The 16727-nt window shown below is 39.6% G+C and overlaps 1 protein-coding gene across 2 annotated transcripts; it reads right to left on the bottom strand.

Annotated features, from left to right (window-relative positions):
- Nucleotides 1-778: 778 nt before the first annotated feature.
- LOC148024406 (pleckstrin homology domain-containing protein 1-like) lies at nucleotides 779-3765 on the bottom strand. Of its 2 annotated transcripts, none has more exons than XM_087694059.1 (2): nucleotides 3177-3765; nucleotides 779-1506 (listed from the first exon to the last, which is right to left on the bottom strand). In XM_087694059.1, exon 1 carries the CDS (start codon nucleotides 3656-3658, stop codon nucleotides 3218-3220), a length of 441 nt encoding a protein of 146 aa, XP_087550185.1. In that variant the 5' UTR covers nucleotides 3659-3765; the 3' UTR covers nucleotides 779-1506; nucleotides 3177-3217. The 2 variants fall into 2 exon arrangements, with proteins under 2 accessions (XP_087550185.1, XP_087550184.1); XM_087694058.1 differs by lacking the exon at nucleotides 779-1506 and adding an exon at nucleotides 2270-2578 and having other exon boundaries at nucleotides 3177-3764.
- Between the last annotated feature and the right edge of the window lie 12962 nt (nucleotides 3766-16727).

The raw sequence follows: 16727 nt of genomic DNA on the forward strand, positions 1-16727 counted from the left end.
TCTAGCAAAGGATATTGTGATGTTTAAAACACTCATGATAAGCAAATGACCAATGTATACCAAAATAAAATATTGAAATATCATGCAAATGAAGTGTTAATGCTATAGGACAAATATTCACAAAAGATACCATAAAATGAAAAACCCATACAACAAGTATACAAGAAATTTAATTCAAGCTTCTATAATGAGTTGAAGAAGAGGAACAAGAAGATTGTGCCAAAAAAATAATGCAATTGAGTTTGTTAGGTGAGCCTATTTGACTGAGCCTCATACAAAAATGCAGCAAAACCATATATATCACCTTAATTGGGCAATGCTTTCTATGCTTGCGAAGCAATACTCCTAGACATAGTCAAGTGCTCTTACAATCAGCGGTGTTAAGACTGCTTATGCTAAGAAAGGTCAAGGAGCTGCCAAGACTACACTAGAAGTGAATTTCAACTCAAAGACCCAAAACAACCTAGCTTAGAATGGAAGTTTGTCTCACACTGGGAAGCATGCTGGTAAAACATATACAGGAAACAAGAAGGCTTGCAATGCCTCACAATAGAAAGCAATGGGCAACTGACTACGAAACTAAAGCATCTCAAATGGAGATTAAATTGAAATGTCAGGCCACTTCTTCTAAAGCCCGAAACATTACTCAACCCTGCCATAAACGTGTGTCAAGAAACACTCATAGTAAAACCACCAAAACTAACACAAACATGTCAAAAAATACTCAGTGGCAGACACCAATAGGTTAATACTTGTGGAATGGGTTTTTTCATCTCAAGGAGCACCAACTGCTACACATGTGCTATTAACTTGAACTGCTTTCAAGCAGGAGTCTAAAATCTCCCTTAGAATCACCTAAAAATCTGAAAGAACTTAGTTTGTCTAATCCTGCATGTTGACCACTCGGGGAGCTTTACAAAGCTGCATGCAAGTAGTTAGAGCACCACCTTTAGAGCAAAAATTACTGTGTCCAAATGTTATTGCATTACAGCTCTATAACTTACTCTATCTTAATCATTTGCTGCTGGCTTCACATGACAGCCTTGTATCAGCTTTATATACAGCACTCCACTAAGATTGGACTTCCACTACTGTCTTGTCTTATACATTTGCTGTAGGTTTCATATGGTAGCTTAATATCAGCTTTATGTGCAGAACTCCCTTTTGCCAACTCTACCCACAGGCAACTGTTTCATTGGTAAATCGTTAGCTGATGGCCCAGCTAGTCCAACTGGTTGTTACCTGCCTGGCTGCATATGCTGCCATGGATCCATCTGAAGTGCATATGTTATCTTCTCTTGGCTGACATAGCAGCTGGTTTAACACACTGTTGATCTAGCTGACCAATCATAACATGGACAATATGTCAATGTCCATGCAAAAAGATCGAATAACACGATAGGTGCATCTCCATATCTAAATCTAGGCTGCTATCGACATTAAGCATTCACTACAAGACCTGTTGTCTTAGATAGCACATGACCTCCATGATAAGTACAAGGTCACCTGGAAGGAGCAAGAACTCGCATCTTAGCTTTGGTCATAGAAGTTTGGCAAGGTGAGACTGCAGTAGAGTACATCAAATAAAAAGGCTGCTAATCATTTTGCAGGATTATTGCTTCACCTCATCTCTCACAACAGAAAGATAAAATTTGCAGATTGATTAGGACCAGAAATATGGATTTCCTTTAAACTTCAGCTGAGCTACAGTCCACTCCTTGAGAAGTTAAGAGAATTGGCACAACCATGGTCTTTTAAAGCAAATCACTACACGCTCTCTGACCATTTGACAAATCTAATTTAAGTGTCGTAATACACACTGGGGAGAAACTTCAACAGTGAGTCCTTCACTTATGCTAGTCAACTGCCTACATTGTCTGACAGTAGAATCTTTGAACCCTACCTTTCCCAGCAGAAAGTGAAACCAGTTGAACTTTCCCAAAAAAGCTTAGCCCTTTACTTGCCAGCCAGAAGGCAATAAGAATATAAAAGTTTAGTCACATGGGCTGTCTAGCACACACTTTAGAGAAAACAGAGGAGGTGCCTTCCACACAAACTTTATCCTCATACAGCAAATGCTTATCCAAAGGAATTAATATCACTATCACGAGTTTACAAATCATTGATCTGATTGCTAGGAACTTGCTACACCTGTGCATTTTGCCAATCAAGAAAACTCTACAGTGATAATTTGGCACAAAGCATTCATAATCTCCTAACGTTTAAATTGAAGCACAAAAACCCAGAAGGAGAGGGGGCAAAAAATCTGTACAGCTTATGGCTGGCATAGGTAATTATGAAAAGAGAAAATACACGTGTATGTTACAGGAGGTAGAGAGAACAAAATCAATAAAGCTTTGCCTTTGACCACCAACATCCATTGTAGATCCAACACACTGTCAGATCTCTGAACAAACGATCGTCCACACGGAACAGGGAGCTTATGAAGTTTCCCTTAAACAAGTTAGCATGCAGTTGGCTTCTGGTTTCATTCTGCAAAATAACCTGTCTCTACTTTTGTTTGCACATACAGGTGTCTGTTGACCCACTTGATACAGAAGACAGATCAAGTGATAACCTGATTGGAGGCATACAGAGGCAGCATGTTATACAAACATTGCAAATTAGCAACCCAAACCAAAGCCTAAACCATCACTGGACTCGCACATGAGAGGACTGTGTGATACGATAGCTGCCTAGCTGAAATAACTTGGCATAACAACAGTGTCATCAGGACATTAACATAGAGAATAATTCACTACACCTAGATTGTTTGCTGGGAAAAAGCAAATCTTAAAATAGCCGAGTCACAAGATACAGATTGTCCAAAAAAGCTTCACTACTGACACAGGTCTGCTTTATCAATTGGGTTATCCATATCTGCAGGTGTTTGGATTCTTCATTGAAACAATGTGCTTTATCAATCTAATAGTACAACTTTTCAAGTGTTTAGAATTCTTCATTGACACACTTATGAAATCGCAGAATCGCTGTGATTCAAGAACCTAGAGTTCATGAATCAGTAGTATTCAATGATTTATCTACAAGTGGAAAGAATGCAAAATGCTTTGCAAAAGCTTGAGCTGTATAGGGTTTCTGCTGATCTATCTTCAAAACAAACTGAGATTCAAGTGAATTGTGTCAAATTTTTTCTCATGTTCCTGAAAAGCAAATACCTGGAAAGAGGTCATAACAGAATCATGCGCCTGTGTGAACGTCACCGTGTATCTTGACCAGGGGCATTACTGTCATAATCCATGATCTCAGACTCTGTGACGGAGCGTGAGTGCTGCACGATGGATCGGCCGATGGAGTTGATCCACTCCTCCTTTTCCTTGTCAGAGTCCGCGATGAAGTACATGGTCTCTCTGCTGGTGGTGAGCTCGAAGGCGAACTGCTTGTTGAGGACGTCCTCAGCGCCCTTAACGGTGAGGCATGAGGTGACAGGGATGACACCGCGCGGCTTCGAGTCGCGCGTGATGAAGCTGTCCTTGAACCAGAAGAGCTTGCCGCGCTTGAGGACGAACCAGCGGCGGCGCCAGGTCTTGATGTACTCCCCCTGCTTCATGAGCCAGCCGGAGCGCTCTGGGTTGTTCCAGAAATCCACTTGGTGATCGTACTCTGGTTTGCCCTTGAGCAGGCTCATCAGGGAATCCATGGCCGAGGCCCCAATTTCCAATCAACCAGACAAACAAACAGACAGGCAGAAAAGGGAGGAAGAGTTAAGGAAGAAGAGGAGAGAGAGAGAGAGAAAGAGAGAGGCAAATAAGCTTCATAAGGTAGATTTATACTATTGGCAAAGAAAGCATATGTCATGGGAAAGGAGGAATTCTCAAAGGAATCTTCTCTTTTTGTGTGTGTGTGTGTGTGTGTGTGTTTTTTTTCAGAGTGGAGGGATGGGGACTTCTATTGAAAGAGCACTCTCTTTTGTTAGAGGGGCAAGGAGGACTTCCATTCTAAGGTTGCGTTCAGACGGAGGGAGTAGCACTGCAAACCATGACCAACCTTCCTCCTCCTTTGTGTGAACAATAAAGCCCGAGGCACAATGTGCTACAAGAAGGTAAAGAGAGGTTTTTTTCTTAGTGCCAAGGCTCTTTCGAGGGGGAGGGTTCGGTAGAAAGAAGGTAGGTCCTGCGGAAAGAGAAGGGAAGTCTCAACCATTTGGGAGATGCTGCATCAAAAGCACGCCCCTTTAATATATCTCTACTGCCGCTTGTGTGAACCCAACCTAAGACCATTATCTCATGTGGCCTCCCTGAGTGCTCCTTTCACAGCTTGCCAGGCCATCAAAACAAGGTGACATGAGCATTCAACACCGACAAATTTCCTCAACCAATTCTAGTTATTGGATTAAAAATAAGCTCCTCTTGCATTTTGTTAGTATTGTTAGCAAGGGTGTTGCTATTTTAATGGTTGGTGTGCATTCTTAGGGAGGGCAATCCAATTACGTCAAGTAATTAAAATTCACAAACATAAGTGAGCATTCTCTCTAAATAAATTGAATTAATGCTTCACACTAGACCTATGTAAGGCACGTGTCATCTCTCTCTCTCTCTCTCTCTCTCTCTCTCTCTCTCTCTCTCTCTCTCTCTCTCTCTCTCTCTCTCTCTCTCTCTCTCTCTCTCTCTCTCTCTCTCTCTCTCTCTCTCTCTCTCTCTCTCTCTCTCTCTCTCTCTCTCTCTCTCTCTCTCTCTCTCTCTCTCATGAGGATATCGCGATCTTGGACTCAATGAGATAAATCCAAATAGTTTAAATAAGTAAACAATTATTTGTTCAAATTGATGTATTGTCTTGATTAATTGCTTGAAAGCACATTAGAATATTCCAATCATCCAACAACATAAGGAGAAAAATGTTGAGAAATCATAGATTTGCAAGAATTATGATCTATGAGCCAAGGGAAAAGGGCTACAAAGTCCCACTTGCATGCTTTCCCTTCCATATGAAGGAGAGGGCAAGGTAGCACCCTACCATTCCTGAAGGTGTGGAATCTGACAAGATTCCAATGAAGGAGAAGGTGTAGAGTCTAACAAGATTGCAATGAAGGAGAAGGTAGGTATCAATCTTGCTTTATGAAAAGAGATTACCGTACCCAAAGCCATTGCCTTGACCATTACCATGAGTGTAGGTTCTCATCACCCTAGCTACTATTGCCATCCAAAAATGATATCATAATTGAGAGAGAGAAGGCCATGGGCATAGAATCTCAAGTGGTGTGCTATAAGATTCTACCTCTCTCACAAGGTTTCATCAACCTTGCATTAATGCTATAGTTAATATTGCATTACTATAATGGTGCCATTGGTTGAGGCCATTGACAATATGTAAGTTAAGTAAAATTACATCATTCGCTTGTGCACTATGTGCTTGCCAACTTCCACCCTTCCTAGAAACTAAAGTACAATAGACCCATCGAGATGGTGTATTACATATGCACAATCTCATCTCCATCCTCATCCTCTACTTTTTCAAACCACACCTCCCCATATTCCTCATCTATGTTGCATGGATATGACCACCCATAGCTTATGTCAAGCATTCATGTGCACAAATTCTATGTGTTAGACCATCACTATGCCAGTTAGAAGTACCAAAGAGATTAACCTTCTTTAATAGAGTTACATTTATCAAAGGTTGAGATAACTGGTTATAGCATAAAACCATTTGTCAAAGGAGGATGAGATAATTGGTTATAACATAAAGCCATTAGACTAGTCATGTCTGTCAAGAATCGCGTGGTGGGGGGACTTGCTTGAGCTGCTATGCCAAACACACACTGTATACACAAGAGGAAGCTCACTCAAGAACACAAGAAGAGAGATGGAGGCCAACACATTTTCTTGCGGATTTCTTCTTCTTCTTCCATACACTATACAATGTACACAATGTATAGATAAGATACAACATAAAGGAAAAAGGCCTTCTAAGTCAAACAATGCATAACCGACTACACTAATCGACTGGCACTATATCTTTGTCGGCTGTAGGTAGGCGTAACAACCTAAATATAATAAGTGATAAGTCAATGGCCATGTGAGTGTCATAATTACCACCAACATGCTAAGTGTAGACATGTGGACCCATCTAGCGAGACGGTTCATCATCAATGTCCGCACATGTTGAGCTTGCCATCTCAACACTCCCTCTCAAGCTCAACTCTGTCTCTGCAACTCCAAGTAAGCTTCCGAACTTTCGAAGCTTCTCTACACCCAATGCCTTTGTGAAAATGTTAGCTATCTAATCCTATGTGCTGACATATACCAAGTCAATCTCTCCTGCAACTACCTTCTCACAAAGTGGTAGTGTACCTCAATGTGTTTTGTCCTAGCATGGAACATTGGATTCCTAGCTACTTGTATGATTCTCATGTTGTCACAATGAATGACAACAACTGGACCATCTCCTTGCACATCCAAATCACCTAATAACTTTTGCAACCGTACCACCTCACATGTTGCCATAGTAGCACCTCTATACTTAGCCTCTGTACTCGATAAAGCAACTGTAGGTTGCTTTTTGCTGCTCCATGTAACTACTGCACTACCAAGGGAAAACATGAATCCACTTGTAGATCTTCTGTCTGACATGCTACCAGCCCAATCTGCATTTGTGTATCCAAAGACTTGTACATCCTTAGCTGCCTCATAAAAAAGTCCATAATGTAAAGTGGACTTCACATATCTCAATATAAGTCTAACTGCATCCAAATAAGGCTTTCTAGGCATCTCCATAAACTGACTGACAAGGCCAATAGCATAGCTCAAGTCCAGCCTTGTGATAGTCATGTAAATCAAACTCCCTACTATCCTCCTAAACATAGTAGGGTCTTCTATCTCATCCCCAAAGTCGGCACTCAACTTCACATTTTGCTCCAATGGTATGGAAAGAGGCTTACATGCTGTCATACCATACTAGGATAATATATCCAAGCCATACTGCCTTTGGGATAGCCATATACCATCATCACATCTGATCACCTCAATACCAATAAAGTATCTCAGCTCACCCAAATCTTTCATCTCAAACTTCTTCTTCAAGAAGTCCTTAACTTCAGAAATCCCATTGTCACTGTCACCTGTAATAATCAAAACATCCACATAGATGACTATGATAACCAAACCTGCATCTCCCTTTCTCACATAAAGTGAGTGATCAACATCAGAAATACAAAATCCAATATTGACAAGATACTCTCCAATCTTGTCAGACCATGTTCTAGGTGCTTGCTTCAGCCCATAGAGTGCCTTCTTTAATGTGCACACATATGTGGAATGCTCTAAATCCTCATAACCTGATGCCTGCTCCATATGCACTTCTTCTTGCAATTCACCATGCAAGAAGGCATTCTTAATATCCATTTGCTGCAAACTCCAACCTTTGGCTACTGCCAAGGCAATCACACATCTAACAATTGCCATCCTAGCAATTGGACTAAATGTCTCTTTATAATCTATGCTATATGTTTGAGCATAGCCTTTTGCAACCAGTCTAGCTTTATACATGCTAACTGAACCATCTTCATTATGCTTGACTTTATAAACCCACTTACAACCAATAGCTTTCTTACCCTTACATAAGGGTACCAAATCCCAAGTCTTATTGGCTTCTAATGCAGCCATCTCCTCATCCATTGCTGCATCCCAATGAGCATGACCAACAGCATCCTCAAAACAAGTAGGCTCAACATCCTCAACTAGTTTCACCATATAAGCGTAATGGTGAGCTGCATAACCTTTAAAACCAAATCTTTTAACAGGGTATCTAACCCTACTAGATCTACGTACCACCGGATCACTCAATGGAGCCTTTACATTACTATGAGCTCTCTGTATACCTGGTGTCCTGACTGAAGAAATACCAAGCTCATCATCCAAACTCTCTGAACCACTAGATTCTCCGTCAAATCCCAAATGACTGGTAGATGCATCATTACCATCCAGCACTTTATTCCTTCCTTTGTCCTTCCATGCAACACTTATAGATCCACTTGAAGATGTAGGCCTACTCCTTAGTCTCCCAGACCAAGGGCTCACTATAGGTATAGTACCAGATGATGTTTCTGGTCCACTAAGACTCTGTGTTTCTTGTTTTTCTTTCTGCACATATATGTCCTGATCATTATCATCATTTAATACATCACCATCAGGTGCATACTAGCTGCTCATCTCATCAAAGATAACATCCATGCTCACTCTGAACTCACCTATGACAAGGTTATAACAGCGATACCCTTTCTGCTCTAAAGAGTATCCAATAAAAATACATTTTTCTACCTTTGGATCAAGCTTCTTCTGTAGCTCATCTGGCACATGAACATATGCAACACATACAAATACCTTCAAGTGCGATACATCGGGCTTCTTGCCAATAAAGCATTCTTCAGGAGTCATCCCATGAACTATAGCTGTGGGGGTTCTGTTCATAATATAAATAGCAGTATGGACAGCCTCAGACCAGGGCATATTCTTTTCAGCCATTAATGCCCGTGCGACTTCTGTAATATGCCTATTTTTTCTTTCTGAAACCCCATTTTGATGTGGGGTATACTTGCAAGTAAATTGCCTCTTTATCCCATGAGTCCTCAAGAAGCCACTAAACTCATTAGAGAGGTACTCTCCCCCTCTATCTGATCTCAAGCACTTCACTTTTAAGCCTGTTTCTGTTTCAACAGCTACCTTAAAAGATTTGAAGTGCTCAAACATATCACTTTTTTCCTTCATGAAGTATACCCATAACTTGAATAGTCATCAATAAATGTGACAAAGTATTTGCTGCCACCAAGAGATACATTCTGTGTAGGTCCCCAAACATCTGTATGCACTGTATCAAGTATTTTTCTATTCACTTCTCTGTCGTGCGAGAAGGGTTGCCTTGCTTGCTTACCAAACTGACATGCTTCACAGGCTTTATACAATTCTGCAACTCTAAATGAAGGAAACCCTGTAACCAATCCTCTAGACTTCATTAATTTTAGCCTTTGCACATTTGCATGTCCAATACGTTTATGCCATATTTCAATATCTGCAACTACCCCTTTTCCTTTAGCATACATAGCAGCATCCATTGCAGGAATTCCAGCATCTAAAGTGAAGTCTACTTCCTTTTGCGACCAACTTGCACTTATCATTAAAGTCTTCTACAAAATAACATTTTGCATTGAATCAGACCTGCAACCCCTACTCTACCATTTGGCCAAGAGACACTAGATTATTTGTGATTGATGGCACATGTAATACATCTGTCAGACTCTTTGTCTGGCCATCATACAAGGATAAGGGAACCTTTCCAATGTGTGAAATTGGGTGGCATGAATCATCATCTGTCTGCACATAACCTGGATTTTGTAAGTCCTGCATCTCTTCAAACCATTCAACATGACTGATCATATGATTAGATGCACCAGAATCGACATACCATACACCATCATGTGTCCCCTTTCCTGTAACTACAGTCATCATATGCTGCATAACAAATAGACGCTCATTTTTGTCTTCATTCTATCGTGAAGATGATGCATAGTTTCCATGCTGCAATTTACCACTACGCGAATATTATCCTTCTTAGCATAACAATTGGCTGCAATATGACATGTTTTGCCACAATAATGGCAAACAATAGCAGAATTTCCAGAACCTCCACCTCTTCCTCTAGAGCTCCCCCTGCCTCTACAGTTTCCTTAGCCACCTGAAACCTGCATTTCACCAAATTGCTGATTGAACCTGTCTTGCTGGTTATCACCACCACGTCCCATACCACGGCCTCTCGAAGAGGATCTACCATGTCCCCTTCCTGAACTTGAGTAAAAATCTTGAACATGTTCTCCATTAGTCACCCTGCATATTGATCTCTTCTTTAACCATGAGAGAGATTAGCTCATCAAAATCTAAAAATGGCTTCCGTACGTATACTGAAGTAACAAATGATTTCCATGTCTTCTCATTATTAAGGCCACTCAAAGTAGATGAAACCAAATCATCATCATCAGACATTGCATCAATCACTGCTAAAGCATCTGCAATGCTCCTCAACTTCAACACATACTCATTGACAGACATTTTTCTTTTCTTCAAGGCATTCAACTCTTGCTTGAGTTGAATATTTCGTGTCTTTGTATTTACTAAAAACATATTCTCAAAAATTGTCTAAGCTGCATGTGAAGTTTCTGCATTCCTGATATGTCCCAACATCGTATTATCAATGACTACAGATAACCAGTACATCACCTTTTTGTCTTTCGCATTCCATTCTTTCCATGCTTTTAATTCATCTGTAGTCAGAGGGATACCCAGCTCTGGCTCCTTTTCTTCACCTGAAACAAACTCATAAAGGCCCTTTCCAATGAGGAAGTTCGTCACACGAAACTTCCATGAAGGGTAGTCGTTCTTGTCGAGCTTCTCAATAATGGGATTTCCACTATTCTCTGCCATTATCACAAACAAGGATACAACACATCAAGCTAGTCTTTTGCAATCTTTCACAACATGTGCACAGCAATACACCAAGCAACCTTTTTCACTGATTGCTCAATAGTACATGTAATCTACAACCTGTTTGTAGATAAACCTTATGTTTTTTTCCTGGAAACACCTCAAAAATTACAGATTCAAAATCTGTAACCTGTGCACCCACTTTCGGTCAATACAGCCGAAATCATAGTGTACCCTGAAACTTCTGTCCGCAACCTTACGGCTCTAAAATAGGGCCTGAAACGGCCTGAAACGCCAAAAATAACTACAGGAAAGCCCTAAAGGACACATCTACAGAATTTATAGTGCTTTGCTTGCACACCAAATTTCATAGCAATCTGAGATTTTCGCTCTACCCTGCTTCCAGTGCCTCCACAAGCACTATCCAAGAGAGAGAGTGGAAGAATGGGAGAGCTTCTTACCTGTTGCTTGCTTGCTTGAACCTTGCTTCTTCTCCTTCACTTCAACCTTCGAAATTAGCCTCTCTCAGTGGCACGGCTTTGATACCATGTCAAGAATCGCATGGTGGGGGGACTTGCTTGAGATGTTACGCCAAACACACATTGTATACACAAGAGGAAGCTCACTCAAGAACACAAGAAGAGAGATGGAGGCCAAAACATTTTCTTGCTAATTTCTTCTTCTTCTTCCACACACTATACAATGTACACAAAGTATAGATAAGATACAACATAAATGAAAGTGGCCTTCTAAATCAAACAGTGCATAATCGACTACTCTAATCAACTGGCGTTATATCTTTGCCAACTGTAGGTAGGTGTAACAACCTAAATATAATAAGTGATAAGTCAGTGGCCATGTGAGTGTCATAATGACCACCAACGTGCTAAGTGTAGATGTGCAGACCCATCTAGCCAGGCGGTCCATCATCAATGTCAGCACATGTTGAGCTTGCTATCTCAACAATGTCTATATTCATCCAACTGCAATGAGAAAAGTTTCATACCATAGATTTCCCAACTAACAAGGGGAAAAGAACCTAAAGATTAGTGCCATTTTGATGGTAGCTATAGAGACTACATGTTGGGATAGCAAAAAACATTATTGTGATCAAATTCCTACAAAATCTAGAATTTATGACCTAACATTTGTTGCATACACACACTACATGTCACAAATTGAAGGCATTAAACTACCACATGAGGTAGGACACTAGACATACGAGTATGCTATTGCAATTGCTAAAGGGAAAGAGGGAAGGAAAAATCATGAGATGGCACATATTGATGTGGAGAAGGACCATAAGGTCAAATGGGTGGAGAAGGATGAGGAGACAATCACGCAACACTCCATTCATTAATGGAGCCATAAAATAGATGAAAGATTTGAGAGCACATGGATTGCTACTTGCAAGTTGGCAGATCCTTAGACCTTACCCCCTTAGCTATTTTGTTCAAGGGATAAACATGTAAGTGTAGATTGTATGTGCCAAGGTAGTGGGCTTCATATTGGCCATTGCATTCCCTTTCTCTTATGTTGATCCTTTCACGAAGACCAACAACCAACTAATGGATCATGAGTGGATTGAATGTTTTGCACATATGACATATCAGAAAGTGTCATTTCAAGAAGTTTTAGCACTAGATGATTGTGTGCCCATTTATGTATGACCTCCTTTTTCATTGGCTTGGTGCAAGTGACTATAGGGCCTCTAGCCATTGTAGCACCAACAACAATAATCTTGGTCATGGCATTGACCATTACAACAATAGGTCCACCATCCATGGTAGTACTATTTTTGATCATTTTAATGGCATCCTCAACCATGCCATGAGAGACAGAGAGTGTGCATCATGAGAATAGATTGAAAGAGTATTAGTTGTGATCATATGGAGGGGGGGGGATAAATGCACCTCGCCAATTGCAAGTTGGATAATGAATGTATGTACTATGGTATTTTGATATCCAAGTGTGTGCAAAAGAGAGAAAGAGATGTAGATTTTCTATCAAAATTTGTAATTTTACAAAAGTGAACATTTGTATAGGTGTCATGTAGGGTTTGTCGTTAGGGTGCTCGCTAGATTGTCAGGTCATCTAATGATTGACTTGGAAAAAAATATCATATGAATGTAATCTAGACTATAAAGTGTCAACTAAATTTGAAAGATATATATAGGAGTTATCTCTTCTCATCTCTTTTGTATTCTTTTACACAAACACTTATGTGTGCTTGGAGTTGGTAAAGTGAACAACTACATGATTCCTAAATTGTTGTCTTGCAACAAGGCAATCAACTTAATGTGTTGTAAGAAATGTCCAAGCATACCTTGTGCAATCTTGTTCTTCTCAAGCAATTTCTCATTATTCCAGATGTGGAGCAATATAATTCCACTAAGGGCCCAACATTTATTACATCTATACTATGAGAGGTTTTTTACTTACTTAACAAAAAAGGTAATTATGTGATTTTGAGGGGGGTAATATTATTTCACTTTGAAGATGTTTAACAATCTTGGTTCTCTTTAAATTGTATATCTATTTAGCTTTTATTCATATAACTAGTCCAAAAACATTTCAGATTCTTAAAATAGCCACAAGATGTAGAGAACATTTATTATAAAATATGATCACCATGCTCACTCACATGCGATTTGAAGGAACCAATTTGATGGAACAAGTAGGGCAACTTAGAGAAGAAAAGAAACAGCTTAGGAGTATAAAAACTCATAAAACATGATAACTATTGATAAACATATTTTCATCTTGCATATGCCCCCCATTTGTCTTGAGCTTTATTTTGGATTTCTTATGCATTGGATGCATTTTGAGCTTAAACAAAAATGTAAGAAACAACAAAATCAGAAAATATACCTTTGTTGAGAGAAAATTTTGTTTTTTACCTATTGAGAGTGACCTAAACTCATTTTGTGTTTGCTTATCATCTTGTTGGATTTGAAGCGGTTTCTCCTTGATTACATTATCCTTATTTTTCTTCAGCTCATTGTAATGGCTTTTCAAGAGTGGTCACACGTTGAAGTGTACAATTCACTTTGGTAGGTTAGTCTTCTACGTGGTGACACTTCAAAGTGTACAAATCACTTATCTTGCTTTAGTTCATTACAATGGCTTTTCAAGAGTGGTGATAGTTCAAAGTGTATGACTCATTTTGGTAGGTGAGTCTTCTAAGTTAGTGGTTGACTTCCGAGGCCGCTTGGCAAGGGATGTAGCTATGGTGCTCTCTGGTATCTTGCTAGATTTGGTAGTGTTGACTGAGAGTAAGAGAATGATGTATGAGAAACACCGATGTTGATGGTTCTTCTTGGAGATCCAAGGTAGTAGATGCAACCATGTGTATTCCTTAGGGGTATGAATATGTGGTGTTGTACAATGTTTCAGTACAAGTCTAATCAAGAGATGGGTTGATAAACCCTATGCAAGCCCGTCGTGTTGTCCCCACACTTGAGGACTCAATTGCAGCATGATTATGTATGCAATGTTGTGCTTAGGGGTGACACATCATCTGAGCATGCCTGGTAGGTCTTACCATTAATATGCCTAGAGGTGGTGTAGTGGGGGATTAGGTAGACTAGGGGTTTAAGGACTCCTAGGTGTATTGCATGTATGTGCTTTTCTTTTCTTCTTTCCCCTTTTTTTTCTTTTTGAAACTACAGCTTAGGGAGAGGTTGCAGCATCCTCATTAGGCATCCTATGCTTGATAGGTACTCCTTCACACAACTCCCTTAACTTGATGGACAAATCTAGGAAATGAGGGTGTCTACAGTTGGCAAATCAACTATCCACCATGTCTTGTAAGAGAGCAGTGTAGTAGGATGATAGGAGTAGAATGTGAAGATCTAGTTGCAACATGGAAACTCTATCTACCCTAACATTCACATGGAAGAAGAGGGGGTGGGAACCCATCTTCATTTTTAGAGGTATTATATGTGTTTCTGGATTTGTTGTTTAATAAATTGTATGTGGTTGTTTTTTTTGTTTTTTTAATTAAATTTCAAAAGGAATAATAATTAAATATGGATATGTGATGAAGGAAAAATAAAATTGCAGCTAATAAGGAAATATTCACAATTTATGTTAAGAAAATAAGATTTGGATTTTAATGTGTAATTTGTTGTATTTGTTGGTTTTTTGTTTTGTTTAGGGGCCTGTCAAATAAGTTTTACAAGTATGCACATATAATTGCATGTGCTGATGAATGATGGGTCAAAACAATCATTGAATTTCCATACAAAACTACTAAATTAGGAAACTAGACCTTGAGGCTAGAATAGGTAGATCTTGCTGGGATTGGATGCATGTACATTGGAGATCTTGGAAAAATAGCCATGGCTGCACTCTTGTTACATCTCAAAAAGAGGTAGGGTTTGTTCCAGCTCATACACTAGTGTGGGCGATGAACACTTAAGAAGAGTTTGAATGACTTTTGATTGGGATACCCACAAGTGTCCTTGGGATTGAGAGTAGTTCAAGCTCCATGAAAATTTCAACAATTTTTATTGATTTCTTGTGGAGAAAGGAAAAAGTCAAAAGTAACCAAGACTAGACCAAGAGACCAACTGCCTCAAAAGACCTTCAAAGGCCACAATCAAGTAATTGTTAATTGTGAAATAAAGTCAAATGATAGGCAAGGCTTGAAATTTTAGGTTGTGTGGATCCAATTCTTTAATTTTGGTAAGAAAGATAACATTGTATGATTTATTTTTTATTAAAAAAATGCTCATGATAAATCCCTTTTTTTCTTGTAGATGGCATCCATAGAAGTACTGTTTCTTTTAACCCATGCCAATGAAAGACATGTTAAAAAAATAAAACTAGTTTTCTCTACCTAATAGAGATAGAAGCTAAAATTATAGCCATGCATGGGGGGAGTAGGATAGATTTCGAGTTCTCACCAACCTAGAGAATGTGAATGAAAAATACCCGATGGCCAAGGAACTCATAGCCAACTGTGGTCTCCAAGGCTACATTAGAGCTACTTCCACTCACATCCACTTTTTTACTTGTTTCGAATTGATCTAGAATTATGACCCACTAGGTCCAACAGGTGATACAACATAAAAACCAATGAGAACTATGATGAGTAGGTGGGCATCTTTGAGTTCATCCCAAAGCTACTGAAAGAGACATTGGGCATCATAAGAGGATCAAGAAAGTATGCCAAAACATAGAAGATCTCCCAAGTCTCTCAAAGATGGGATTAGAGTTCAGTAGTAGTCAAAATTGATGGAACAAAGGAGTTCTCTTAAGAGCTATATGAGAAGAAGAGCTAAGGGTGACAACACAACTCTTTCATCATCTCTTCACCTACAAAAAAACCTCAACTAGCCCAACTAGGATACCTAACTACCTCTTAGAAGACATGCTAATAGGGAATCTGGTTAAGCAAGACTTGATTGATTTATGGCTAGATCATATCATGGAATCCTTGGTCAAGGCACAAAGGGTGGCTCTAAAGAATCCACTGCATGGAGACCAAGCATAACATCATTAACCATGGTAGCTTACTAACTTGCATCATTGCTATTGTTGTGGGAATGCCCCTCCAAATCTTGCCATCACCTATAGAGGCATCCACACTGTCCAAGGATTCATTTGAGGAAACAATTGGAAGAGAAATGAGGCAAAGAGAAGAAAGAGAAAGCCCCACCCATAGTGATAATAGAAGCAAGAAGAATAAGAAGCACAGAGAAGAGGAAAAAGGGAGCGCATCTTTGAAAGACTCTTATGAAGGAAACATAGAAGAAGAGCGACTGATCATTCGTGCTACTAAAAGGAGGTCAAGAAAGAAACTGAGAAAATTGGAAGCTAGAACAAGGCAATCACAAGACAAATATGAAAGGGCTATTAGAGCATCAATAGAAGAGTCCATGCACAACAAGGACCAATCCATTGCACAACAAATGGCAAACCTTATAGCCCCAAAAAGAGAAAGTAGTTCTAACAAGGGAAAGGAGAATGTGATAGAGAATCCGACCATTGATTTTGCGACTCTCCGTGAGATAATGGTTCAACTTGATACCATAAAAGTGTAGATTAATGAGTTGGCAAAGTCAAGACCCATGCCTAAAGTCAGCACAACCAATCCAAAAGAGAGCTCTTATTTAATAGTGTTTACTGCAAAGTGAAGGAAGCGAAAAATGAGGCAACAAGAGGAAAAGTGCAAGGCGGAAAAAAGGAAAAGGTGCCCTACAAGAGAGTGCACCCACCAGGAGTACGAGACACAACCATGGATGTCGCAAGCAAGAAGGCACACCTTTAAATATAAAGCCGCATCCAAACCCT

Source organism: Lygodium microphyllum, chromosome 15 (assembly GCF_053477565.2).
Source record: "Lygodium microphyllum isolate KBCC chromosome 15, Lygodium_microphyllum_v1.1.10, whole genome shotgun sequence".
NCBI lineage: Eukaryota > Viridiplantae > Streptophyta > Polypodiopsida > Schizaeales > Lygodiaceae > Lygodium > Lygodium microphyllum.